We start from the raw sequence: 27,109 nt of genomic DNA, 5'->3' as shown, positions 1-27,109 counted from the left end.
CAATAGTTTTCCTTCAAATTGAATAAGCAATAGAGTTATGTTCTCTTTAAGCGAATGTTAAGTTGTAAGGCAAGGTTTATTTTCTCAGGGCCAGAATGATGACGTGGTTAGGGCCTTAGATAGTGTTAAAGAGCCAATTTATTTAGTTTCATATTGAAACCTTTAATGAAGGATTAAATGGTCTCTTAAATGTAAATTTTAGGGAGCTCATCTGATAACTAAGTAACTGGGACGTTTAACAATGAATCATAATATCTTATTCATTTGAATAAAATCCTCAGTTATTTCAACTGGCCCATGAAAAGTCTATAGAGAATATAGGTCTAACTTGAAACAAATTAAACATTATGAAACAAATTAAACATTAAGCAATAAAGATACATTTCATCCCAGAGAAAGAAATTAAACTTCTTAATTATTGTATGTTTGCTGTTGGTTTTTCAATTTAGTTCTCATATTGTGACAAATATATGCTTGAAAACTAAGGAGACGATATGAGAACTAATCAAAGTAATTGTATTTACCTCAAATTTCAATCTCTTTAACCTGTTCAACCTGGCGTGCAATTTTCTGTGCATGCCCAGGTGGCGGCATAGTGTTGAAAAATAGCACATATCGGGTGGTGGGTGGACAATTAAAAAACATAATGTTTTCAAATATATTTATTTTTATTGTACTCTTTTCTAATTTATTGTTTTGCATACAGATTTAAACGTTATATGTCACATACTCATAGTTTAGTCACGAAACCTGGTAGTCAAAATTTCACTGTCTGGAGGTGTGACCCAAATCTCATTTCTTCCCAGTGAGCAGTATTTTGAGTCAGATGAAGCAACACCAAAACACAAATTTTCAACTCAGACCCTGTGAAAGTGACAGTTTTAGTGCTTCTTAACTTTCAGATAAATTCTGTGTTTTCTCCTCAAGCCAATGTCTTACAGTGATATTGCAGGCCATCCCATAAATTATTATTATTATTATTATTATTACCTTTTATTTGCCCAGAGATCACAATACAAAAATACCAGGTGGGTGAAGTATGTACATGATATAAGGCACGTCAATGAGGAGCAAAGACACAGGCTCAGTTAAGATACATAAAAGAATAGATGCTCATAGTTACATAAGTGTTTGGTACAAACCCATGAACATCGGCTGTAACATGCACATACAATATCAAATTCAGAAAAATCATTGATCACAAACATGAATCAGACCATTACCATTGCTAGAAACTAAAAGTATGAACTTACTGGTCGGGAATATTGTTGAGATATTCATCAACCGAGTAAAACATATTGCGTTGTAGATATCTTTTTAGTTTATGCCTGAATACGGCAGTTCCCTGTGTATCCTTGATACTTTTGGGTAGTTTGTTAAATAATCTGATGCCCATTTCATTGGGTCCTAATTTCAATGCTTTAGTTCTTATATTCCCATAATGGAAGTCATTCCTGCCTCTGGTGTAATGATGATGATAGGCAGAGTTAAGAGAATAGTTGCCGATGTTATTTTTTATATATAGAATTAAAAACATAATGTAGATGCATGGGAGTGGTAGCAAATTTAATTCATGGAAAATAGGCCTTGATGGAGCATTGTAAGGTTTCCTGGCGATGATTCTAATAGCTTTCTTTTGCATTTTAAAGATGGTTTGAGAAATAGCAGCTGATCCCCATAATATTATACTGTAGGTTATATTTGAGTAAATTTCCCCATAGTACAAATTGAGTAGTACAGTTTTACTTGTAGTTTCATACAGGTGTCTTAATAAGTAGCAAGTTGAACTGAGCTTGTGTTGGAGGGCTTTTACATGAGTATCCCAAGAAATATTTGCACATAGAGAAATACCTAGAAATTTGCATTCTGTCACACGCTCAATTGATAGGTCATTGATTTTTACCAGCAGATCATCTGATATGTTCTTATTGTGTGTAAAGTTTACTATTTTACTTTTATTTACATTTAAGTCTAGAAGGTTGTCTGTACACCACTTGTTTATAGCAAGTGTGACAGACTTAGCTTTTTCCACAAGGCTGGGATATGTTTGTGTTGATATTATTATATTAGTGTCGTCAGCGTACAACACTGGTATTATTCCATCATTATTTGGTAAGCAGTTAGGTAGGTCATTGATGTAAATCAGAAAGAGGAGTGGCCCAAGGGTTGAGCCTTGTGGAACACCTTTGTTAACTTGGTATGCTTCGGATGAATATTTTGACCCATCAACTGATAACACTACTTTTTGAGTGCGATTATGAATAAAGGACTTCAACCAGTTTAAAGGACTTCCTCTAATTCCTATTCTATTGAGTTTAATTAGTAGTCTATTGTGGTTTACATTATCAAAAGCCTTTGGCAAGTCAAAAAACATTCCAAGAGTTTTGCGTTTAGCATCTAATGAATTAAGTATGCTGTCGATTGCCTGACATATGGCAGTTGTGGTAGACCTTTCCGATCTAAATCCATGCTGAGAATTAGAAAGTAGGAAGTTTTTTTCGAGATAAGATGCTATTTGCATATACATGGCTTTTTCGAATATTTTAGCAAATGTATTTTGGACGGCTATTGGTCTGTAGTTATTCAAATCATTTACACAGCCATGGTTTTTATAAATGGGCACTACTTTTGATTCTTTTAATTGGGATGGGAAAATCCCTTGTATCAAAGATTCATTAATTAAAAATAAAAGGGGTGCTTTTATGGCTTCAAAACAATGATGAACAACTTTACCAGGAATTTCATCTGGGCCAGTACTGGATTTGTTTCTGAGTGAGGAGACAATAGTTTTTAGATTGGTTTCAGAACAGGGCTTGGCAAACATTGACGATGGTGCATTTGCTAAAAGCACATTGGCTGGAGAAGTAGTTAGGCAAGGAGCTGATACGTAGTATTTGTTAAATTTATTAGCTAGAGATGAATAGCTAATGGCAGTGTTATTTTCAGGGTTACAAAGTTTTGGGAGAGTGAGTTGTGGATTTTTCTTACCTCTACAGTCATTAATTATTTCCCATGCAGTTTTGGACTTGTTATTGGAATTAAGTAACTTATTATCATTATAGGTTCTTTTCGTGGTAGAAATCAGTTTACGGTAATACTTTTGAAATTCCTTATAGAGTAACCTTTGTTCATGATTGTTTGAACTTTTACTGGAGATAGCAAGTTTTTTAAGGATAGTTGAGTAATAACGGATCTCATCAGTTAGCCATGGCTTACATTTAGTTCTATGAAATATTTTATGATGTGTTACTGGGAAACACATTTCAAAATTGTGTTTGAAAATTGAATAAAAGTAATTGAAACCTTCGTCTACTGACTTAAGGTCATAGACATTGTCCCAGTTTTGGGACTGAAGAAGGAGCAGAAAATGCTGCATATTTCCATGAGTGAGAGACCGCCTTGGGTAAGTTTTATCATTTGGACTATCCATTGGTTGGTTAGTATCGATACTTATTTTCACCATGCAATGGTCTGTTATACCTAGGTCGCAAACAGTTGTGACTACTTTTTCATGGTTAAAGTTGGTCACAGCGTAATCAATTAGGGTGGCAGATGTGGGAGTGACTCTGGTAGGATTATTTGGATTAATTGGAATGAATAGAAATTGATTTTCTGGCAGTATTGTTCTTAGTGACCTGGAGTTGAAAGAGTGAATCACTGCAGTGAGACTATGAGGTTCATGTTGACAATATGCTAAATTTACAGTTGTACTGTAGTTGACATCAGCATAACTCTTATAATCCAGATACTATTGGTAGTAGTTACAATGCTGCAGAGAAAGGTGTTGACTTATCTGACCAAATGTTTTCATACTACTGATCTTATAGGATATCTTATATTACATATCTTATAAGATAAATGGTAAACAAAGATACTTATTAAACCTATTTCTGGCATCGTGTTGATAAATATTTGGTTAATTCACACAAAGTCGGGTAGTCAGAAAAAGCCGAGAATTCTATGATTTCGTGAAAACATAATATCTGCTTTACTTGATCGACCATTGATTACTGCTTCAAAAGAATCATCAAAGAAAAAGCAGCATTATCTTACCAAATATGAAGGTGCAACTAAAGGAATACAATTCAGTTGATTTAATTTATTTTGCTATAATCTTGTGGGTATTTCATTTACAAAACATGGAATTCTCTGTCTTAATATTTTCTATCAAATCTCATCTTTCCAATAGCCTTGAATTTGCTTTACTTTTTCTTAGGTGGATATATTGGAAATGCTGATCCAGCAGCGAGAAGATCATTGGTTACCTTGGCAACACAAGAGGCCTCTGCTGCACATAGCTTGTGAGCGTGGTGCATGGAACTGTGTCAAGTTTCTGGTCCAAGTGCGCTCTGAGGAGATAAATGTTTGCTACGATGAATATTATCCTATTCACCAAGCAGCCCTTCATGACCTCAAGTTCCTGCAGCTGCTTATTAATTCTGGTGCCGAAACAAGGGTAAGTGCCAGTTGAATGTGTGCTTAAGATGTTCTGGCATCATTTGACACATCCAACTGCCTAGAATATAATTCTAGGAAACTTTTTCTTAGACCTGGTCTAGTAATAGCTTTTTCTGATTTGGTACTTACAGTTGCTTGCTGATTTTCTGATACTATGGAATCAATATAAATGCTGGTATCCCTACTGTCTTTTTTCATAAGTGGTACCCTCCTACTGTTTTCATGTGTGTAAAATACTGTAAGTCTTCATATTTACCTACCATGAACTTATGTAGTGCTTGAATTCATGTAATACCTGCGCAGTCCTGACAGCTATGCAATTAGAACTTCAAATGTGCATTTCTGAAACTATAATTTAGGGAAAGTCTCTGCCTCTCAGAGGTATGAACTGATTTTTGTTGTATTGGTTCTCTGGTTTCATTCATAACTATTAGTTTTTTTATTTGTTCATTGCATATTGGTTCATTAAAATTAGTCTTTGCTAATAAATAGGATTTTAATGAATATTTTAATCAATTATGATAATGATAATTGGATATGTTATATGTCAGCACAGTAGTCTGGCTGCAAAAAAATGCTCTGTATTTGATTTCTTGTCAGAAGCAGATTTAAAAAAAATCTTTTGAAAAAAAATTGAAAAAATAATAACACCACATCTGTAGACTTACTGTTATTTTATTGTACTTATTGTGTTCGGTATTTGTTGCTATGAAATGGTTGAAATAAAATAAAGAGGCATTGAAAAACGAGCAGAAGATGAAATTTATACATTCTAATATGTAGAAATATAGTAGAATTAGATTGGAAGTTGAGCATAAACATTTGGAGTTTGAATACAGAAGAAGAAATCAAGTTCTAAACAATTACTATAAACAATGCTTTTCACCCATGTTGTTGTTTTGTTAGTTAGATCTCCTGAATACTGACAGTTCTGTTAGGGTGAACGCATTGATAAAGAAGTAAAATATTCATTCACCACTCAACACCGATAGTGCACACTCTTTGATTCACTAATGGTAGTAAAAATATTTATTGATGAACGCACGATATGTCTATTTTTTCTAAATTCAATTTCTAATTTCTATGCAAGGAGTTTTACATCAAATTTTTTAGTGCACAAAGTTTGTATTTATATTTACTACACCTGGTTTGTAAATCAAATGGTTAATCTCAATGTAATATTTGCTATATTAATTCTGTGAGATATTGATTTTGTTAAATATCAAAACACATTTGAAAAAATATTTTTTCTTCCTTACACCAATTTTACATTAGCCTCAATTTTAGATATTTTCCCTGGATTTCTCCTAAGTGTAAATCTGAGGTTTCACTGTTTGTACGTAGAGTCACGTACAAAAAAATCTAACAGATACATAATGGCATGAGAGTACCTTCATGAAAGAGTACTAAGATGATGATGCATTACATGGATTAATTTGAAATGCTTGCACGGTAATGATGTTCTGCATAAAATGTTTGGATTTATTCAGAAGATGACCACTGACTGTGACTTTTGTGTTGAATGTGGTGACTAGGTTCGTACATCTACCCAGCAGATGACGTTACTTCATGTTGTGTTCCTCCTGGGTCGAAAGAGTGCCGAGGGGACGCTGGCTTCGGCTCGTCTCCTCTTGGAGCATGGCCTACGTGATCTCATTAATGCTCCTGACTCTCTGGGGAACACTCCCCTGCATGGCCTGATTGTGCGCTACGCCCTTGAAGAAGCCCGCTTTGGCTTTGATCACCAAGGAGATGGGGGTGACCCTCCGTGGACTAAATGGGATGCCCTCCATCTCGTAAGTTCTGCATGCCTTTTAATTATGACTTAAATGATGTCCATAAAATCAACATATATTGTTTTATAGGTAATCTATTGTATATGGTAGGGTTTGAATTGATATAACTACCAATTCAATAAATATCATGTATCTCATAACAAAATACCACCCGACAACACTAAAACCGAAAAGTCAAAACTCTATAGCAAGCCCCTCTTAATCTCCGTGTACGTCATTTCTCTCTTCATTGTGTCTGACATCCGTAATCCTATTCCTGCCCTTCTGTTGTTTTCCTAAAATTCTCCACTATATCACAGTCTTCAAACATCCCTCTGCCAATCAATATGCTTTGCATCCATTATTTCTGTCATCGTAGGATTTCTCGGATCTATCGCCTGTCCTCCCTCACCATTCCTAACACCTCCTCATTTGTTTCCCTTACTGTCCACTTCACCTTCTCCAACATTCTCCTCACCCATATTTGAAAAGGCCAATCTATGCCTATCACCCTGCTTCAATGACTCATGTTTCCGTGCTGCACATTACCATGCTCCATATTAAAGTTTTAACAAGTCTTTTCTTAACATCCTTACTCAACATTGTTTTCTGTATTCCTCTCTATTAGAGGCCTAACATATGTGGTAAATGTGTTGATTATGTTATGGTTACTCACGCTTTGATGATTTATGTTTCATCACCTGTAATGATAAATTTTCATTGGCGTTGCAATGTTGGAAATCTGTCTTCAGTTTCTGTTTCCCTACCATGTGAAGTGAATTTCAAATGCATTTCCCCACCACTTTGATATGATGTTCAACTATGGTCGGTATGGCATGTTTGATAAATTGCATGCCTCTTTACCCTAGTCAATTGATTCTTAATCTATTTTCTCTTCCTAATTCCTCTCAAAGTATTTCCCGAATTGCACAAGATGCCTTCCTCTTCCTACAATCTGGTAATCTGAAAAAATTGATAGGAGTAACACCTCATTTTCCCAAGGTTTAAGAGCCCCAAAAAATTTTTGTTGAATAGTATGCAGAATAGTTCTATGTATTCTATTGGCGCACAAATTTTTAGTATTACTTTAATGCATGAACCAACTTCCATTGCAGTTTGTATCCGCATGTGTAAATGATTATCATTTACTTTAAATTAAAATAGTTTTAGCATTTGCGGCTTACTTTGAATGAATTGAGGAACATGAAGGTGCAAAACTGGTCTATGCAATTGGCACAACTCATAAAAATACTATTCTTGAATCATCTAGGTTAAAAATAGACTCTTTGGAGATCTGTGGGTGGTAGAATTGCACTCCATAAATGAATCTTCAAACTGCATCCGTATATGATTGTTGATGTTACAGCTGTTTCATGGATTGTGCCTCTCATTTTTTAAATAGTTTTGTTGATCGGTGGTTATGAATTTGAATCAGAGACGGTGTGATAGCCATTGGAGTCATATCTGTGACCCATCTCTATATAATGAAGTGGTAGATGACTCCTGAAGATGATGACTCTGGCTATAGAGGCTGCTTTTCCTTGTTCTCTCAGGTAAGGCACCTTCTCCGCAATGGAGCCCGCCCAAGCATCAACAGGCCAGGAAATGGTGCTCTGGCATGCGTCCTGCGCCATGTTCGTGATTGGGAGTTCCGGTTTGAGTTGCTGCACATGCTTCTCCAGGAGGGAGGGGACCCGGGGGTGGCCGGCAGGGATGGCTCAGTGCCCCTTATGGTCTGCCTTGTACCACTCATTAACAAGGACCCCCTGCACCATTTCACCCACACGATGAAGGTGACCCTTGCAATCCACCTCAATCATAACAATAATGATGTGATATTTATACTCTTTAAAATGCTGCTTACTAATATTTAATTTTTCCAGTGAATTTGATTTTTTGCCCAAGGAAATTTGAAAGCTTGTGCTCGCAGTTAAATAATGGTACTCAAATCAGGCATCTTTTTGCAGGTGTGCTACCTCAACTGTGTGCGAATATTATGCAAGCATGGGGCAAATCCAAATTGCTCATCGCGTTCAACCTTGACACCATTACATGTGCTTGCATTTGCAGCTGGGGAAAACATAGCTCTTTCTAGGCCTGAGGAAAAGGAGCAAAACTTTTTATTTGTTCGTCAGTTGTTAGAACTTCTCTTGAGGCATGGGTTAAATCCAAATGTTAGGTTTGGACAAAGAACGCATCATGTTCTTCATTCGCTTGTGGATATGGTCCAGGTGAGTCAGTTATCATGCTTGTGCAGTAAAACCTTATTTATTTACTCACTGATTTACACTTTTCTGGGGACCCTAAAAAAGTGTAAATTGCAAGAATGTGCAAATTTTTGGAAAAAAAATTAAGGCACTTTTAATTTAAAACCCACTCACTAAGGGCTAAGATAAGAATCATGTTGACGGATGAAATCTTTTAAAAAATGATAATTGATTATTCATTTCCTTAACCAGTTTCTCAGTTGAAAATACATTCAACTCCTCATTTTTCCATTGCAATTTGAGGTCACTTCCTTGCCTATTATGCTATACTTGCTTATAGTTAATGTGGTAAATTAACTTTGCAAACCGTGAAATGGTTAACTACTGCACTATATTTAACATGGTAATGGCTAGCACAAGTCCATATTTAAATTATCAAAGATTGGAGTAATTTTTGAGATGTTGTGTTTATAATTCAAGAAAGGAAATTTGAAAAGAATTTTGTAATGTTCCTCGCTTTTTAAGTTTTATCGAAGTTCCATGTATAGATTTTTATGCTCTTCTGTTGTGATCCACGTATAACACTCATTCGTAGGGATTTCATTGTATCCAATAGGTTGATTACATATATTAATATATTGTGTTCTTGTTCTCTATGGGAGGACTATAGAAGATCTATGTGGTGAAGGTGATCTATGAGGAAATTATGCCAGTAAACTTAGACATGTAAAGAGTCGGTCAAGCTAAGGCCCAGGTATACTCAATGGCCAGGCAGAAAAGAATTTAAAATTAAATAAGGCTATGTGATTGGGCTAGATTTCAGTTGTTTTATTGGGGTGAAGAAAGTGCATCCTATGTGCAGGCAAATGCAGTACTAACAGGGGAAATAAATGTCATGGGAGTGGTAAAAATAGCATCGGAGGAACTGGAGATAGGAAAGAAAGTCTGTGGGGCATTCATTAAATCAGCTTTACACAAGATCAAGATTTAGTTAGACACTCAGCCAAGATGTTACAATCATTAATAAGAATATTTAAAAAACCATTGATAGGAATGGGGTGAAGATCAGTATAAGCAAAACAAAGGTTATGTGGGTTTATAGATGGAGAAGTGCTAAGTTAAGCATTATAGCAGAAGAGCAATGACTAGAGTAGTTGGAACAGTTTGGCCATTTTGATCCCAAACACTTCCAGGATAGGTAAAGTAGTTGGGACGTGAGGATAAGAATTGCATTATGCAAAGAGGCTTTCACATGGAGGAGGGAATGGTGCACAGGGATGTCGTAAGGGTATTAATAAAAGACTTTGAAACTTTTATATGGGGCATAGTGTTAAACAATTCAGAACAACGGTCATTGAAGCAGGATCTTATGTGTAGATTGCAGGATTTTGAAATATGGGTGTGGAGAAGGTGAAGTGAACAGGAATAAAAAGAAGATTGCTCGGAGAAATCTTAAGGAGGCAGGAAAGATGGATTCAGGTCATTTTGATTGACGATGGGATGTTGTAGACTGTGATAGAGGGGAGAATGTTAGGCAAACGAGGAAGGGGCAGAAATAAAATTGGGATGTTGGACATAATGACAAGAGGAAAGAAGGATGCGGAATTGAAGAGGAGCTCTTTGTAGTGTTGAATGTGAGGTTGTGTTTTATTAGGAGAGGCAAGTAAATGTATCGGTGTTTAGTCTGTGTCCATCCAAAAAAAAGAAATTGCTTTCCCCTGTCTTAATTCACCATTCTGGAGCATACAGCAGCTAATGAGTTGTAATTAAAGGTTCCATCAGTAAAGCAAAACCTTAATCCAAACAGTTTTCATTACTGACATTAAGGGTTTCTCAGGTTGGGACCTCTACCCTTCACTTGTCCTTGCCTCCCTTGATTGCCCCCCCCCCCCCTTGTTCACCCCATTAAGTGCCATGGCCTCTGATTTCATCAATGTGTATTGACCTCTGTGAATAAATTTCAGAATGCACGAGGACCCACTGATCTGGACTACATTTATGATCTGACCTTGACGTTGCTTCGTCATGGTGCAGACCCAAATGTGAATGTCACCTCAGCTCCACCCTCGCCACCCTCTGTGGTTGGCTCTTCGTCCCGCCGGCGGGCCGATGATGATGTGATCTGTCACTCGCAGTCATCGCTGTTCCTGAGGAGGGGTAACCACCAGCAGTCATCAGCGTCATCGTCTCGCAGTGGCTATCCTTCCAGTGGCTCTGGTGACAGTAGATCCTCTGGTGGACGCTATGGCCAGACTCAGGGCCCAAACCAGAGGAATCCTGCGGAGTATGTGCTGTGCCAATATGTGTTGCTTCTCTGTCGTGGTGGCAAAGAGGAGTTCCTTCTTGATCCTCAGATGCGCTTTGCTAATCTCATTTGGCTCTACTACCTCAGCATGGGACACCAAGAACTATATTCGTGTCTCAAGGTAAGTTCACTTGTTTTTTTAAAGAATTTTTTTGTAAATTGAAGTCTCTTTTGTCAAAGCATACTGTAGTGGATGACCTGATTAATTACAAATTTGATACCTCGTGTTTTAATGTATCTATTAAGACACCTTCGATTATATGATACAATTTTTAATTAGTGAAGGATATTTGGTGAAAACACACATTACCAGAGTGTACATTATTGTGTTTAGTGTATCATATTATGGTATTAACATAACACTTTCATTCAAGCGTTATGAGATGCAAGGTGATACAGTAATGTCTTGGGTTTTAGTAAACAGGTGATCCCCAGTAATGGGTTACATTCCTAAAAATATCTTTAGGTCGTATTTCTGCATAACTCAGATCCCTGATGACCCATGCACACATAAACAGTTAAGAAGAAATAGATACTGCTTACTAATAGGTTTAGGAATTATATACTTAAAGGTTTCAGGCATCACTTAGTGAAATTTACTATTTTCAAAATAAAAATTATTTGTATGATTCTCAAAAAAAATTTATTTACTTACCCTGGTTTTGACATGATGTCATTATCCAAGACTTGATTCTTGAATGAATAACGCATGAAAGTTGGGACAGTATAAGTATTTTTGTGGAAAATAAAAATATTAATTTTCAAATCTCCTAAACGCTAGCATGAGACAACGTCGGGTGGAAAGATGCTGTGCCAATGATCCAATTGATGGCATGCTGGTATTTTAACAAATGAGAAAGAAATAGTTCCTGAATTATTTATTTAATCATAATCACTGATAAGCATGTAAAGCCTTACAATGGAGATTAAGTTTTATAGCCATACATTTGCGAACCACCAGTAGCAGTTAGAAATTATGTAAACAATCTCTCAGTGTTATGTGGCGATTTATGGGGAAAGTATCCTGTGCCAGGGATCATCTCACATAGCAATCAAACCTGCAAAATATTCACTCAAAGAATTTGCGTACACCAGTGGTTAGGGAGGGCATCCCTCCTCATAATGTGATTCCTCCCTGGGGTATTCTAGGTATCCCTCTTACAGAAATACACTGGTAAGCCACACTTAAATTTAGGTAGCTTGCTGGTAAACTAATGTCACGCCAGGGATTCAAAGTTGATTATCTTTAAGTGGTTCATGAAGTGTTATTCCTAGAAGTGGGTACTCAACTCTGTGAAACCCATGCGTGCAGTGGGAGGATGAACGCCCTCACTCAGGCCATCATGCACACAGATTGCTTTGAAGTGGTGTATCCCATTGCTTGGGATTAGTTAGGAAAATACCGTCACTCCACATTGAAAAACTAATGGAAGACTCTAGGGCCTTAGCTCAAAAAATTAAAATATGAAAAACAATATTTACAAGGTCAAAAAAAACCATTGAGAAAAATAGGCTAATAATGGCATTGGGGAAAATTTATAGAAACATTAGTTGATACGGTAATTTTTGAGAACTTGTTTTCCTTCTGATGGCCCAAAATGCTTGTAAACACCCTGTATTGATAATTTTACCTGCAACATTTTCAAAGCAAACAATTATTGATATATGAATATGAATGTTGAAGTAAAATCATAAATAATAAAATGGTATACAGTTACAGTACAGCTCAGCAATTACAGTACAATGAGCATTCTTTGATCTTTCTCGTAAAGTGAAACACTCGTTTAGTGGAGCAATTTTTCTCGTGTAAATTAATGTAATGTACAAAATGCATTCCAAGCTTAAAAAAAATTATGTACAAGGATTACTGAAAGAAAATTATGTATACATTGTTTAGGATTGTGGATTATTTACATTGTCTATCCTGGAATGAAGCCATTGGGAATTGAAACCCAATTTATAAAAACAAAAAAGAATCAAAATAAATAGACTGTTTATGATATGTACCTAATTCCTTTACACTAGAAAGTTGTCTAGAGAAATTTTTATGTGGATCCTTCAAATTTTGTAAGAATTCAATTGAGCATTATCATTATATAAATTTCTGGTGTGCATAGTCACTGCCTGGTTAGAGCAATGCTTCATATGCATAGCATGACCCAGCAGTTTCCCATCACCTCCACTTCACATTTAGGCGGCTGTTTGGGACCTCCACTTCTTGAAGGTTCTTGGAGTTTCTGAATGGTAAACAAGCGGGGGTTTAATTTTCAAGTTGCCGCTTGCATTGCCAATGTTAGACAGACTTTCTATACTAAAAAGAAAAACTCATACTTTTCCACAGATTTTATTATACGGTACAATGCGTTTCACCGTATAAAAAAAACTGTGGAAAAGTACGAGTTTTTCTTTTTAGTATGGATATTAAATACTTCCACAAAGTGAAGCCTGAAACAATGGAATATATGAGACAGACTTTCATTGATTTGTGGTCCGGCAATGCATTCTCCTCCACTGTTACATATACAAATATTGGTTCGCTTCTGCGTCTTCTCCCAGAAGAGACGAGTCTTGTCACATTTAAAAATGTGTTTCAGCAAGTAACCATCCAAATCCATGAGCTTCTTGAAGTCTATGATGATGTTCTCTCTTGCCTTTGACTCAGAGCTTGCTGCCTCACAATGCCATGGATGCTGGTTTTTCTCTTAAACCTCTCGAACTACATGTGGCTACCTTTAAATACTTCTCCATCAATTGATGATCCTGGCATCTTCCTAATGAGCATGTCAAAAATCACTTTCACCTTCTCACAAATGATATCCTCAATTATAGTGTTCCATCGCAATTGCTTTCCATGTATCCATGTGAGAAGTGACCTTTCAACATCATTGAGAATACCCAACTATTGTGCTGATATTCTTGTCAATCTCTTTGGAAGCGTGTATCTCCTTAGTCTGGTCCTTGTTCTCATAGAAAATGCAAATTTTTGATGTTGACCAATAGTTATGTTTGTGAATGCTAGATCAGCCATGCTTACACCTTGTTCCCAATTTTCAATGATTTACTTTTCATTTCTACTGTTATTTTTCTTCTCTTATGGCTGTCTTCTTGCAGATTTTTTGGGGTCATTTTTAAAGCTCGCACCAAATATTATTGAAATTTGTACCAAAGTACCGCAATTAAAAATATCTGAACATCTGTCTGGAGAAATGTGTGATCACTAAGATGCTAGCAGAACGAGTGCAAAACACAAACAGAAGTAGCACGTGTTCAATCACTCTGGGAATTCCCATCTCTTCATCACTCGCTATGCAAAAAGTCAATCTAGAAATGAAAGAAGTAACTGTGTAGAGGGGAACTTTTTTTAATAAGTCGCTTGTTAAGCGAGCCATTTTTGCCAAAATATTTTTGCTTGTTATGTGAATTATTCACCTTGCAAAGTGTTCACAAGTCGAGGTTCCACTTTATTTGTAAGTTCATAATTTTTCACTTTTAACCACAGATTTTTCTCTAAATTTTTTATTGAAATGATTTAATTCGAATTGATTTTGATCATTTTTATAAGAGGAAATATGATGGCCATCTGGAAAGTAGTAACTGTTTTGGAATTAAAAAATAACTACTGAATTTCTCAGCTCATAAGATGCACTTCTTTTAAATCCAAAGCGTGCTCTTAAATCAGCCTGCATACTATAAGATGGGGGTATAATTGTATGACTTCAAAATATAAACTAAGCCGATTCGCCAGAAAAATACTTACTAATATTTTTTTCCCACATCAGGTACTAAATGGTTGCTTTATTCACAAATTTTGATAATTTCACTGTTTTTGGTCAGTAGTATGCAACATAGTTTAAATATTTTGTTGAAAGTACTTTCTAAAAAAAATTTTGAAATAAATTGTTTATTTATACGAAATAGTGTGTTGTTTCATCTCACATGTTGTGCTGCTGTGAAACTTAATATGCATTGCGTTAACGTGCATGTCACCCTTATGCTAATACATACATACACTGTATCTCTCCTTGAGCCTATAGTCATTCAACATTAATTAGTGTGAGAGTGTCGTAAAGTCATAGAAAATGATTGCTTTAAATGCAAATTTTGATAATATTGAAATAATTACAGAAAAAGTGTCACATAAAAAATATGATAATAACCTAATGGAATCTTATAGAGATTGTCATACAGTATTGCATTTAAACCTGAATTTGTGAATAACGCTACAGAACATGGAAACATGGCAGCTTAAAGTTGTTTTAGGCCTATGATGACAAATTCCTTGGATTCTCTTATGAACAAAGGTTTACATATATGTAGCACCTTATTATTTTTTTAATGTAGCAATTCAATTTTCTTCATAATGAGTGTTAGCATCACAATACTTTGACCCTATGTTCTGACCCAAGTATCACTTGTAAATTCTAACCCAAAAAATCAGGGTGCATCTTATGGGCCCTGAATAATAGTAGTACATTTTTCTTGAAAATGCATTTTTTATGCTAACTGTTAACTTGAAACTACTTCTCTGCCTTGTCACCATAAAAATTTGTACCTTTATGATATGGTGTGGTGAGTTTTTGTCTTAGGGCTTCATATTCCTCTGCCGTCAGTCCCTTGTGGAAAAGTAATCACCCCTTCTTTCAGTTCTTCATCACTTTGAAATTTCATCCCTGCCAAAAAGTCCTTTAGTTTTGTAAAGAGATGAAAATCTGAAGGAGTCCGGGCTGTGTGTTGAATGGTTGAAAGTTATCCATTTGAATTGTTGGATAAGTTTTCCCAGCCTGGTATTGCCATGGAGGAGAGTGCCAAAAACAGCAGACCTATGCATTGATTTAGAATCGCCCTCCAAAATTTCTTCAATATTCATCAGCGTGGATAGTACACCTCGTCAATCACAGAAAATGGTTTGCTATGACTTTCTGGGTATACGCAGTGTCTCAATTTTTCTTTTTGGTTGGTGAACGAGCAGTATTTGTCATTTTCACCCAGATGTTGCATAACATCCATGTTTCATCTCCAGTGACAGTGTGAATGAAGAAAGAGTCTCCTTTATCAGAATAGTGTTCATGAAAATTCACTGCTGCTCCTATATGCTTCTTTTTGGTGCTCACCAGTAAGCATGCCAAGGGTCAACCTTGGACAAAATTTCCCATATTTCGGATGATCTTTGACACTGATCTGAACAATTTTGTGTGAAGCATTAGGGAACTGTTCACTGATTTCGTCAAGTGTAATGCACCAATTGTGATTATGAGTTCATCAACTGAACTCATGTCCATTATGACAGACGAGTGTTCCAAATGCTCTTCTTCAAGGACATTCTCCCTCCCCAACCAACACCTAGCAGAAGACAACTCATCAATGACATTGTCTCCATAAAACTCCTTTAATTTACAGTGAATATCACATATTTCTTGCATTAAAACATCTGATCACAGCCTTAACTTTACTAATGGCGATGTTTTCAATTTTCTTAAACATTGATAAACACACAGAAATAACTGTTGTGCCAATTTCAGATTGTGTATTTGGTAAGTAGAAGCTGTGTCCACTCAAAACCTACCTCAACTGGTAGGATACAAAAAAAATCTCTTTAGTAGCTCTCCTGTTCTTTCATCTCATTGCTCATAAGCCTTATGGATGAGTATTGACTTGTCTCATTAGATATTTCCTTACTTACCTGCTCCCAAAATCATTCTAACACCCCCAAGTTCCTCTTCTGTTATGGCTGTGCCATCTGGTGTGCTTTGAATCACTCCTACAAGAATCTTGGGTGATGATAAGATTGGAGGTCTTGCCCTCCCCACTGGTGTGCATAGCAGCCTCCCCAGTGAGCTCTCACCCTTCCAAGAGCTCTTGTTTACTTCTAGCACTTATTTATGCCACTAATGTTTCCATCATAATTCTTTGGGAAAAATAATGAAATTCGTTTCCTGTTGCCTTTCCATGACCACTCTACTAGGGCAAGGTATCTTCGCAGCTGTCTCACTGAGGGATAGATGTATCACCTTTCCTCCGGTTCCTATCCTTTGGTTTTCTAATCAGAATGGGCGAGTTGCTAGGGGAAATCACTAATGTTCTTGCTGGTTACCTGTAGTGGTCACTAACTTGCAAAATTTCTCATGGTGACATCTGAAAATTCAAGACAGTTTAAAAATATGCAGTTAAAAGTTATTGAGCATTCTGTGTACTTTTTTTTTGCTGAAACGTCTTTGGTAAACAGGTAGTGACCCAAACATTGAAACATTAACTTCAATTTAAAAATTTTCCTCTCTAAATGTTCATTGTTTGACGCTAGATTTTTTATTTCTTTTTCTCAGGTGCTATACACACATACTGGGGCTGCAGTGGCTGCTCCTGTCCGAGGTGTATTGTTTAACTTAGTGCGTGAGATGTACCTGCGGCCTCGAACTCTAAAGCAAATGTGTCGTGTGACCATTTACAATGCCATTGGCAGGTGTCCCGATATGCATGTGTCCAAGCTTCCTTTACCAGCCTCTTTGAAAGATTACATACTCAATTTTGTGCCCTGATGCAATATTCTCCCAGCACTAAGACGTTCCATATTGTGCATATTTTAGTGCTGGGGGCCACTTTCTCCACTTTCAACAATTGGTCGGGACTTGTGTCTTTGTAATAATTAAGAAGAATGAATCTTAGAAGAGAAGAAATAATTTGACTGGATATTATGGACGGATTACATTGCTGTGAAAAAATATGTTTGATCATTAATAGTATTCGGAGGAATGTTATATATGTTTTTGTTAAAATGTGATTTAGAGAGTTACTGCCCAGATTTGAAAAGTTCTGAGTTGTTATTTGGGTGGTTCAATCACCAATGTTTTGCATGACATCATTGGAATATTATCTTTTAAAATGTTGTGCTCATTGGAGTAAGAGTACATTTTTTTATGAGAAGGTATCCAATAGTAGATGCTACACGTTCCTTAGTAACTGTGCTGAAAAGACAATTGTGGCCAATGATCACTTTTAGGCTTCTGTGGTTTATCTTATATTCCCAATGAAAACCATCATTTTATATTAAGTTCAAAAAATTCTACATCTTCACCGATTTTTGACATAGTTGTGGTTCTTGGGATTGAGTCAGTTTCAGTTATTTTGTTAAGTTTTCTCTTTTTATGCAAAAATTGGGGTCATACCTCCATGTACATAGCTCGGATATTAGATCTAGTGGAGAGTTATATTTTCTGTATGAACCAAAGGAAAAATGTTTTTTAACCTGTAGCAGTTATTTTACTTGAATATAATGAACAAAAATGATTTAACAAATAGTATACTATTGAGTGAATTTTGAAAAATTATAGGAGAAACTTATGAATTTTTCAACTCAATGGACGGGCAGACTGAAAACATCATGTGGCCATTAGGCAAAGGAAACCAGATCGGGCTGTGGGATCAAGTTTTGCTAAGGTAGTTTTTAGGTATTTATTTATTTGTCAGGTGTTCTGGTGAAAATGGTCCATTTTGTGATTCACCAGTTTGAATAAAGGAAAATGTTTTTAGTATTGAAATTGATGGAGATCACCCGTTACTTTGCTTAACTTCTCCATCATGACTGAAAGAAAAACATCTTTTTGTGTCTAAAAAATTTATTTTAATTTTTGCGACCAGATATTGCCAACTGCCAACAGTCACACTTCATCAATAATAGTGATTTGCACTTATCAATGTATTTTTTAAAATATTAATACTCATTGACAAGGTGATGATGGTTTGTAACCATAATTACGTACACTGCATGATGTGATTAGTCCACCAATAGGATAATGGACAAGATAAAATACATCTAGTAATCTTTTATTTTTTTGTGGGCTAGACCGCTGTGTGGTGCTTGAGTGATGCCATTGCATTGAATAACATGTATTAATGGAAAAAATACATATTATTATTTTTATGAAAGCAATCATTTTAAGAATGGACCCAGGAGATCTCTTCACTGCCAAAGTTTTAATGGGGTTTGCCTAATGGCAATGACATAGTAAGGACCTCTGAAAAATTAAATAGCTGCTTCAAAATCAATGTCTTAGCTTGAAAGTATTGAAGTAAAGTGCAATGGAAATTAATGTGGAGTGCAGTGAATTGACCACTAACTAAAAAAGTAAAAAACAACCCACGTAAATATTGCACGCATCTATTGGGGACTTGGTGAATTGCAATTGCCACGCCCATTCTCTACCTGTCCATTGCAGTTACATCATAAACAATCTTGTTTTCCAACATCTTGTTCCCGGATAGTTAGATCTTAAAATTTGTAAGTTATATCAATCTTGACGTTTGTATTTTTTTTAGGTTAGCTCCACAGACTTTTGTTTTGGTTCTTAGGTGTGATCATCTACATTGAACATGTATTTTGAGATATTTATTTTTGGCATCAATCATTATCAATTCTTACGAAAGACCTTTGATGATTTCATAATATCTATTAACAAATTTTGCATGGAAGCCATATCACATTTTACCCCCTGCATTTAATGAATTCAGGGATGGATGGCATAAGTGGATTTTGAGTACATGCATTTGATGAAATGAATGGTCTTTAACCACTACTATCTAGTCAATTGTAGTTTATTACATCTCTCTCTAGAAAATCCTTACGATTTAATGTAATGTGTATTATAAATTGTGTTAATGTCAGTAATTGTATGTATTGCAGTTCAAAAATTGCTTGTTGATGCATACACAGCATATCACTCACATTCCTCATTGAATTTAAAAAAAAAACATTGTCAGGTATGGTAATATATTTGATTTCCTGAGATCATTTTAACATAGGCAAATTTATTTCTTAAGGATGGCCAGTGCTACTTATTGTAAAGTTAATGATTTCTTTGTTTATTCTATTCCCTGAAGTTTTTTTTTTAATCTTACAATATGTCATCTAGTGTTTCCCTATCTTCCCTGCTGGTCAATATTTACCTAACTTACCACTATTAATGATGGAAAGTTTATTTGTTGAATAATCATAATGTACATAATGTATTATGAAAAGATATATTTTTTATATGTTGGAAAAGGAGGGATTACTGACAAGTATATGAGAGGTATGTCTGTGATTTCCGGTGAGGATAGTTTAGAGTGATGCTTAAGGGTTGCATACTTTTTACTATAAAAAAAACAGCCCTTTGTGATTTTTTCAGAATGGTTTTGGTGAAATAAAAATGTTGTCTTCCTGATTTGTTGCAATCGCAAAAGACTTGCTGTAACATAGTTGGCAAGTTGCAAAATGTTAAGTGTATTGAGCAATATTGTGGTTTTAGCCTTCCATGTTATTCCAGTTTCTTTGAGTTTGTAGTATTAGAGGTAGTTTCAGTTGAGCTGAATCTCAATATCGTTTCTTTGGTCAACCTTTTAAATTGTACAATGGTGACCTCACAAAAAAAGACTGCTGACATGTTTTGCTTCCCTATCTTAATCTTTATTGTATTTGTTCAATATTTTTACAAGACCTTGTAATTGTTGAAATAAATTACAACTCTGAAAGGATGAGTAACTTGTTACATTTTTTTATTGAAAAGTAAAAAAAAATAAATTATCACAATTGCAACAGCTCAGAGCATTTTCACAAAATATATGCTCTCTTTTGAAAGCAGCAATTATGCACCCATGAGAGTTTGTTACCATCTAATGGAAACGTTTACTTATTTTCCAGTTGATAAACTCATCTGGTAAATCACAGCTTAGAAGGTGCGACAGTTATCTCCATACATGTATATTCTACCCACAGCAAGACATAATAGTACACCTTATGACAATGGAATAGGATAAATGAAAAAGAAACACTTTGTTCCAATCCACCAATTTATAATAAATGAAAAAGAAACACTTTGTTCCAATCCACCAATTTATTACAGGTACGACTAGTTTCGACGCTACGGCGTCATCCTCAGGTACAAAGTTTAAAGTCACAATCATAGTATATATACTCTCTTCTGGAAAGGGTGGGGGAGTTGTGGGAAGAGGGGACGGGGAGGGGAGTACGGGGGTAGGTACGAAAGTATGTGGGAGAGGGTAGGAAACACCAGGAAAAGCGTTAGTGAGTGGGGGGGATTGGAAGGTGGGTTAAGAAAGGGGAAATTAGGGGAAAGGGGAGGGGATTAGTAAGCTAGGGATTTCATTGGTCAGTATAATTTGAGTCAATGGCTAATGGGGATAAAGGTACGGGTTAGGAGTCAATGGGAGTTGGGGGGAAGGGGTTATTGGTTCTGTTTTTCTGTTATTGCTAGGGAGGCTTCCAGGAGAGGTGATACGTTTTCAAACAGAATGTCATTGAGTAAAGGATGTTTCTTCATTGTTCTCCGGATCTCCAACTCTTCCTTCTTGTCCATCCTCCTCCCTTTTTCTTCCCGATGTAGTATTTTGGGGATGAAATCGCTGGTGTGATTTTCCTCCCACAGGTGTTTGGCAAAGTGGGATTGGGCTAGGTTACACTTCTTGTAGCACCTCTTGTGTTCCTCCGCTCTTGTCCGCACCGCTCGACCACTCTGCCCGATGTACCTCGCACTGCAATCCGGAGATCCGGAGAACAATGAAGAAACATCCTTTACTCAATGACATTCTGTTTGAAAACGTATCACCTCTCCTGGAAGCCTCCCTAGCAATAACAGAAAAACAGAACCAATAACCCCTTCCCCCCAACTCCCATTGACTCCTAACCCGTACCTTTATCCCCATTAGCCATTGACTCAAATTATACTGACCAATGAAATCCCTAGCTTACTAATCCCCTCCCCTTTCCCCTAATTTCCCCTTTCTTAACCCACCTTCCAATCCCCCCCACTCACTAACGCTTTTCCTGGTGTTTCCTACCCTCTCCCACATACTTTCGTACCTACCCCCGTACTCCCCTCCCCGCCCCCTCTTCCCACAACTCCCCCACCCTTTCCAGAAGAGAGTATATATACTATGATTGTGACTTTAAACTTTGTACCTGAGGATGACGCCGTAGCGTCGAAACTAGTCGTACCTGTAATAAATTGGTGGATTGGAACAAAGTGTTTCTTTTTCATTTATTATAAATTGGTGGATTGGAACAAAGTGTTTCTTTTTCATTTATTAAAATGAACTTCCACAAAGTTGAGGCTGAAACTATTGAACTAATGGAATAGGATATTTGTAAAGATGCTTCTTTCACAGTTTTTCTGCTACCATAAATTATACTGAGGATTCAGTTTTAAATCCTATAAGAATGTTTCATTTACAAAAATAAGTAGTCTTGTACTCTTGTTTATCTATGACCTAGTTTGACAAGTTTGAGACACATTTAAATGTAATAAATTGTTTCATAAAATTTTTAATACATTTAACATATTCTAAAAAATTACTCTTCGTAAAATTTGTGAAAATCATCATACATGCGATTTATTTCTTGAATCTCATCCATTTGATCTTCAGTAAGGACCATTGACTCAGGAGCTTTATCGTCAAGCCCCTGATAAAATTTATGAAAGACTAATACTTCTGAGGCAGCTGCTTCCAGGGTAGTTATTTCAGAAGCCTTCCTTTCCCAAACCCTGGATGCTAAGTCCTCATAGCAATCAGAAATGTTTCTCCTTTTTTGATAGTGATACCTATCCAACTCGTTTAACTCTTTGGAGATTGAATACCTAGTAAGAGACGGGTGACCATTAAGACAATAAAAAAATAATGATCAATAATGAGAGCAGAATAGCACTACCTGGGATATTTACAACCATCTTATAGGTGTAGGAAGTACAAGAGCTCCATGCAAGTAATAGCCTAATAACAGCAAGAGAAGGTACACTAGAGTAACACATTGGGTGACAAACCATCAGATTGAGTTTAATTCATGCTTAAAGGTTTATTGTGCCAAAACCCTTAGCTTTGAACTAATTATGAGATTTTTCAGGTACTGGATCTTGTAGGGAACCCTCATGGTATAATGAAAGGAACTACAGCCCCAAAAACACCAAGTTATTTCATATAGCTTATGGAGAGAGCTGCCCCCTCTCCTATCAAGCAACCCTTTGGAATGATTAATGTGGTGGTGGTTACCAAATGAAACAATCCCAATTACCACCTAATTTGCTGGTACACTGAAGTAAACTTAGTTCAAACCACTGTAATGATTATGATTGACAGACAGATATGACTGTGCATCCACATTAATTTAGTGCTTTTAAGAGTTCACCTTAATTATGGATTGAATTTAGCATTATCAACTCAGTTTTACCGCTTTTATTTGCAAAATAATAGTAAAAACATTAATTACTAAGAGCTATCCTTGACAATATGTAAAACACAGTATCTGTTGACATATTTGATTGAGAATTTTATTAATGTCTTCATGGCAATGTTCTACAGCCTAAAATTTCAATTGATTAAATGAAGACAATGTATTTTTCTACTGTTCTTTATTTTCATACAAGTAGTCTCAATGCTTCGGCGTCATCATCACATACCTAATGATGATGCCGTTGAAACTAGTAGTACGAAAATAAAGAGCAATGGAAATATACATTGTGTTCTTCATTCAATGAACATGAACTCCCACTAAGTTTAGCCTGGAACAATTGAATACACAAAAGTTCAATTGTTAAAAATTTTATGGAAATTAATCGAATTGAACATAACGCCAAATAGGTTACTCCAAAAGATGCTTCACAATGTTGGCATTTACCTGCAGTGATAGATTAACAGTGAGCTTTCTCTAAACTCTAAAAATGGAACAATTGATTTGAGTGGCAACCCAACTTGTCACAGGATTAATAAAATTAAAAATGTAAGTCTTTACAACAGTGTAGCATTTAGTATAGTTTATATACTTCACTATGGTCCTGAAAATGTTTCCACTTTGTTTATGGCACTGCTTCAAAGAAATGAATACGGGCAATGCTTGGTAGGTGATGCATCTCAAGAATATACAACCAACTGCAAGCTATCAAGTTTCAAAAACTTCATAATTTATTGCATATGCATATATTGTGAAAAATAGAGGAAACATTGTTTTCCATATGCAATAATTATTCCCTTATATTCCATATCATCTTTAAAAAAATCCTCCTACACTGTTAAAGGCCTATTTATTTCCAAGTCCCTGGAAAATGAATTTTTCCATGAATTGCATAACTTCGCTACCAGTCTGCAATCATACAAATCCTAACTATTTTAAATACCATCATCTCACCACCTGAACCTCAGAAAACCAGACTTTGTCATAGACACTTGATGATGAGTAGGACTATAAAACACTGAGGCTGACTCAAAATGATTAGATGCCAAGTGTGAGTTACACATTTTTTCATAGGAATATCCGACAATACAAGCATTCGCCACCGTTCAGTTCTAATGAAGACTGAGCATGTGGGAACTGTATCCCAAAAGTAAACTTAAAATCTGAATAACCAAAATCACTTAGCTTTGAAATCATCAATTATTCAGTTCCATGTGATTCTGTCAACATATGCATAAAAATTAACCACCAATTGGCGAGTTGCACTAAAGTATTGTTGACAGCCGTTTTTAAATAACTTTACTCAGTTATGAAAAGTCTCTGTGATACTAGCTTTAACTAACAAACACAAGATAATTACATCATTTTGAATGGCACTTAACCACAGCGTCTGTAACATTCACACGGGAAATGAAATGTAAATAGGGATTCTCAAGTAATGATAAATAAACATTTCAATGCAACATTAGCGGATGACTCCGTTAAAAGTTACTGTTGCGGCATCTCCCGCAGTTTCTTTGGAAACATTTCAATGTATTATTCATTTCCCACACTGGCTTCTAAAAGGGGATGGAAATTGGCTACACAGCATAACTAAAATTAGACATTCTAAACACTGCACTCCAAGTTTCTAAGCCATTTAATGCACACAAATATTTATAGTGCTAGTATTTAGGTACCCATTACATCTGGCCAAAAAATAAAAGTACTTACCCAGTGCTTAGGGACCAGCTGGATAGTGAACGTTTGTCCGACAGGTATTGTGTCTGTAAGCCCTCCAGGGCATAATTACGTTCTCTATCAATTCTGAGACATTCTTCACTAGCATGACGGCGAAGAGTGGCTATTTTTTCATCGTAAACACGAGTGCATGAAACAGTTCGCACCCTTTTGTCTTTGCTTTTTATGTCCCTCCCACGTCTCACAGGGCTATCAATGGCACAAGCAGAAAAGGTACGTTTTCGTCCCTTACAGTAATCCTCTTCTGTCACACATGATGAATCATCTTTCTTTGGAGTTGTCTTCAAATTCTGAGCATCCTAAACAGAGAAAGAAAAAGAGAATTGTTACAAATGGCTTTCCCACGAGTTTCGGGACACATATGGACAGCCACTAATAAGTAATTCCCCAACAAACGTTTTACTATGTCACACACCTTCGGCTCAGGATTTTTTTTCCTACACCATGCAAAACAAGTGAGATCCTTGTTTGGCTCGGGTACAATCAGATTCCTCCATCTCTCTCTAACAGCTTTATACCTTTCTTCATCAGTCTCTAGTTTCTGTAGCAACTGCCAATCAGGATTGTTGTTATCGGCGTTTTCTAAAGGGTCTTTGGAGACATAATCCACCTCCAGGCCCCTCGGTTTTTTAATTGACTTTTCTTCTTTTTCCAACACAGGAGATGATGCGAGGCTTTCTCCTCCTCCTACGACTAAACTATTGGCGGCAGGTATTTCATCCACGATAATGCACTCCTCTTTTTGAATGCCAAACGTCTCAATATCTTCAGATTTGGAGGTGATATCTACATTACTCATGACATCTGCGCACAGTATGTTTTCTTTGGCTTCTGGCTCATCCTGTTCTTCAGGATGCATGCGATCCTTATCATCGCTGCTACTCGAGTTGAAATCTGTTGCAAGGCCTTCGTCTTTTTTTGGTGAAGTTATCAAATTACGAATCAACACTTCTTTTCTTAAATCTTTATCGACTTTGAATGGCGATACTTTGTCAGGTGACAGTACGGAATCCAATATGCTTTTTCGTCCTCCAGGCCTCACAGGTGATCCATGGCTGCATGCCGTATTCGGAATGTCTTCTACGTCCTCCAGTGTCAGAGAACTTTCTAATTGAACTGACAAGCTATCCTCATCGATTTGATCACTCATATTTAAATAGGGGATATTCAATCCTCTGACCAATAGCAAAAAAGAGCCTGTTATGCCAAACGCTAGGAGGACATCTAACACTCATTCCTTAATGAAAACTGGAGTAGGGACGATCAGTCATGAATGAATCAATTGAACGAGTCACTCAAGTGAATGTTATGACTGGAGTCATGACGAATGGAATCAACAAGTCAACACAAATTAACTTTGGGCGCTTGGAAATCCTCTGAACTGCTGACTCAAAAGAAGAGCGATTCCCAAACGGCTCGAAGGATTCGTGGTACCTCCGGAGGTTCGTCCAAACATTTTAAGAAAAAGGGATCATGATTTAATTTGTCTAAATATTTGGCGCCTTATGATAAGGTAGCTCGAGTTCGGACACCCTACGTAGCAGTACTGCCATCTAAGGATAAAGAATGAACAGATGATGGCCGAAAGTAAATAGTTAGCTATTTTAAATAGCTTCTGTGAACGTGTGTAATTGAAAATCCGCGTAACTTGGCGATAAGTGGGACTAGTTGCGTATTTATTCGACAATATTTATTCTTCATAAGTTATTCGTTTATTTAGATTTTGCCTCAATTAATTTGTTCCGATAGTAATTTATATCAAAATTTCAGACTTTTCATCCTATAACTTGGTATCTTATTCCCAGTTTTTTCAGTTAAATAGGCTTGGCCCACGAATATCTGGCAAAGTTAACTTCTTTTTCGCTCATTAATCCTTTTCTCAATTTTGTTAATATATGCTTTGTGTGCAGTTCATGTATAATTATTTGTGCATACTTTGATAGCTTAAGGTCTCGTATTTTTAAATTTCAGCTGTCTCAATTATAATTTTATCAAAAAGTTAGTTTTTTTCGGCACTTCTAAATTCCTTTTTTGTTACTTTTTTGGCTTTTTCCTTCTAATGAATCAGTGACTCCCTTTGTCAAGGTTTGGCGAACGACCTAGATTACCCAGTTCCATAAATGTAGACAGCTATATTTTTACGAAGGGAATTACTAAATGATTACGCTCCCTAAATGCATCATTACGCTTGAAGCTAATTTTCCGTAATGCTAATATACCAAAATAAGAGTTCGCAGGCACACAAACGAGGCACAGACACAAATACGATGGTATCTTTGGAAAATAGTAAATAGGCTTGTATGTGTATAAGAGTTGTTATTGAACAGAACAATTTAAAATGACACTTTTATTAGTCATTGAATGAAGAATTTAACAAAGAAATACTTTATTACCTCAACATTTCAAATACCTT

At 36.2% G+C, this 27,109-nt stretch overlaps 2 protein-coding genes across 5 annotated transcripts in view; one reads left to right on the top strand and one right to left on the bottom strand.

Annotated features, from left to right (window-relative positions):
* The window catches only part of LOC139687319 (ankyrin-3), a 30,932-nt gene extending 10,676 nt beyond the window's left edge, over positions 1-20,256 (top strand). For all 4 annotated transcript variants that reach the window (XM_071584477.1, XM_071584476.1, XM_071584475.1 and 1 more), the window contains exons 6-11: positions 4,217-4,456; positions 5,994-6,254; positions 7,787-8,026; positions 8,201-8,464; positions 10,405-10,866; positions 17,066-20,256. In XM_071584477.1, coding sequence (XP_071440578.1) covers positions 4,217-4,456; positions 5,994-6,254; positions 7,787-8,026; positions 8,201-8,464; positions 10,405-10,866; positions 17,066-17,278 — 1,680 coding nt within the window. In that variant the 3' untranslated portion in view covers positions 17,279-20,256. The remainder of the gene's footprint in view (positions 1-4,216; positions 4,457-5,993; positions 6,255-7,786; positions 8,027-8,200; positions 8,465-10,404; positions 10,867-17,065) is intronic.
* A 1,611-nt stretch (positions 20,257-21,867) lies between these two features.
* On the bottom strand, positions 21,868-26,137 carry LOC139687273 (uncharacterized). The gene is made up of 3 exons (XM_071584412.1): positions 25,112-26,137; positions 24,670-24,995; positions 21,868-22,369 (listed from the first exon to the last, which is right to left on the bottom strand). The coding sequence occupies exons 1-3, from the start codon at positions 25,844-25,846 to the stop codon at positions 22,084-22,086; spliced, it is 1,347 nt and encodes a 448-aa protein (XP_071440513.1). The 5' UTR covers positions 25,847-26,137; the 3' UTR covers positions 21,868-22,083.
* Positions 26,138-27,109: the final 972 nt, after the last annotated feature.

The sequence above is a fragment of the Hetaerina americana genome, unplaced genomic scaffold (genome assembly GCF_022747635.1).
Source record: "Hetaerina americana unplaced genomic scaffold, ioHetAmer1.1.p SCAF_19, whole genome shotgun sequence".
NCBI classification, from domain to species: Eukaryota; Metazoa; Arthropoda; class Insecta; order Odonata; family Calopterygidae; genus Hetaerina; species Hetaerina americana.
The sequence above is the reverse complement of the archived record's forward strand: the minus strand, read 5'-3'. Positions and strand labels throughout refer to the sequence as shown.

Excerpts from the sequence above, each read along its gene's own strand:
- LOC139687273 (XM_071584412.1), bottom strand. The coding sequence starts at position 25,846 with ATGAGTGATCAAATCGATGAGGATAGCTTGTCAGTTCAATTAGAAAGT. Across the intron at positions 24,996-25,111 it reads AAAAAAATCCTGAGCCGAAG|GATGCTCAGAATTTGAAGAC; the intron begins GTGTGTGACATA and ends TTCTCTGTTTAG. Across the intron at positions 22,370-24,669 it reads AGCTGGTCCCTAAGCACTGG|GTATTCAATCTCCAAAGAGT; the intron begins GTAAGTACTTTT and ends GTCTCTTACTAG.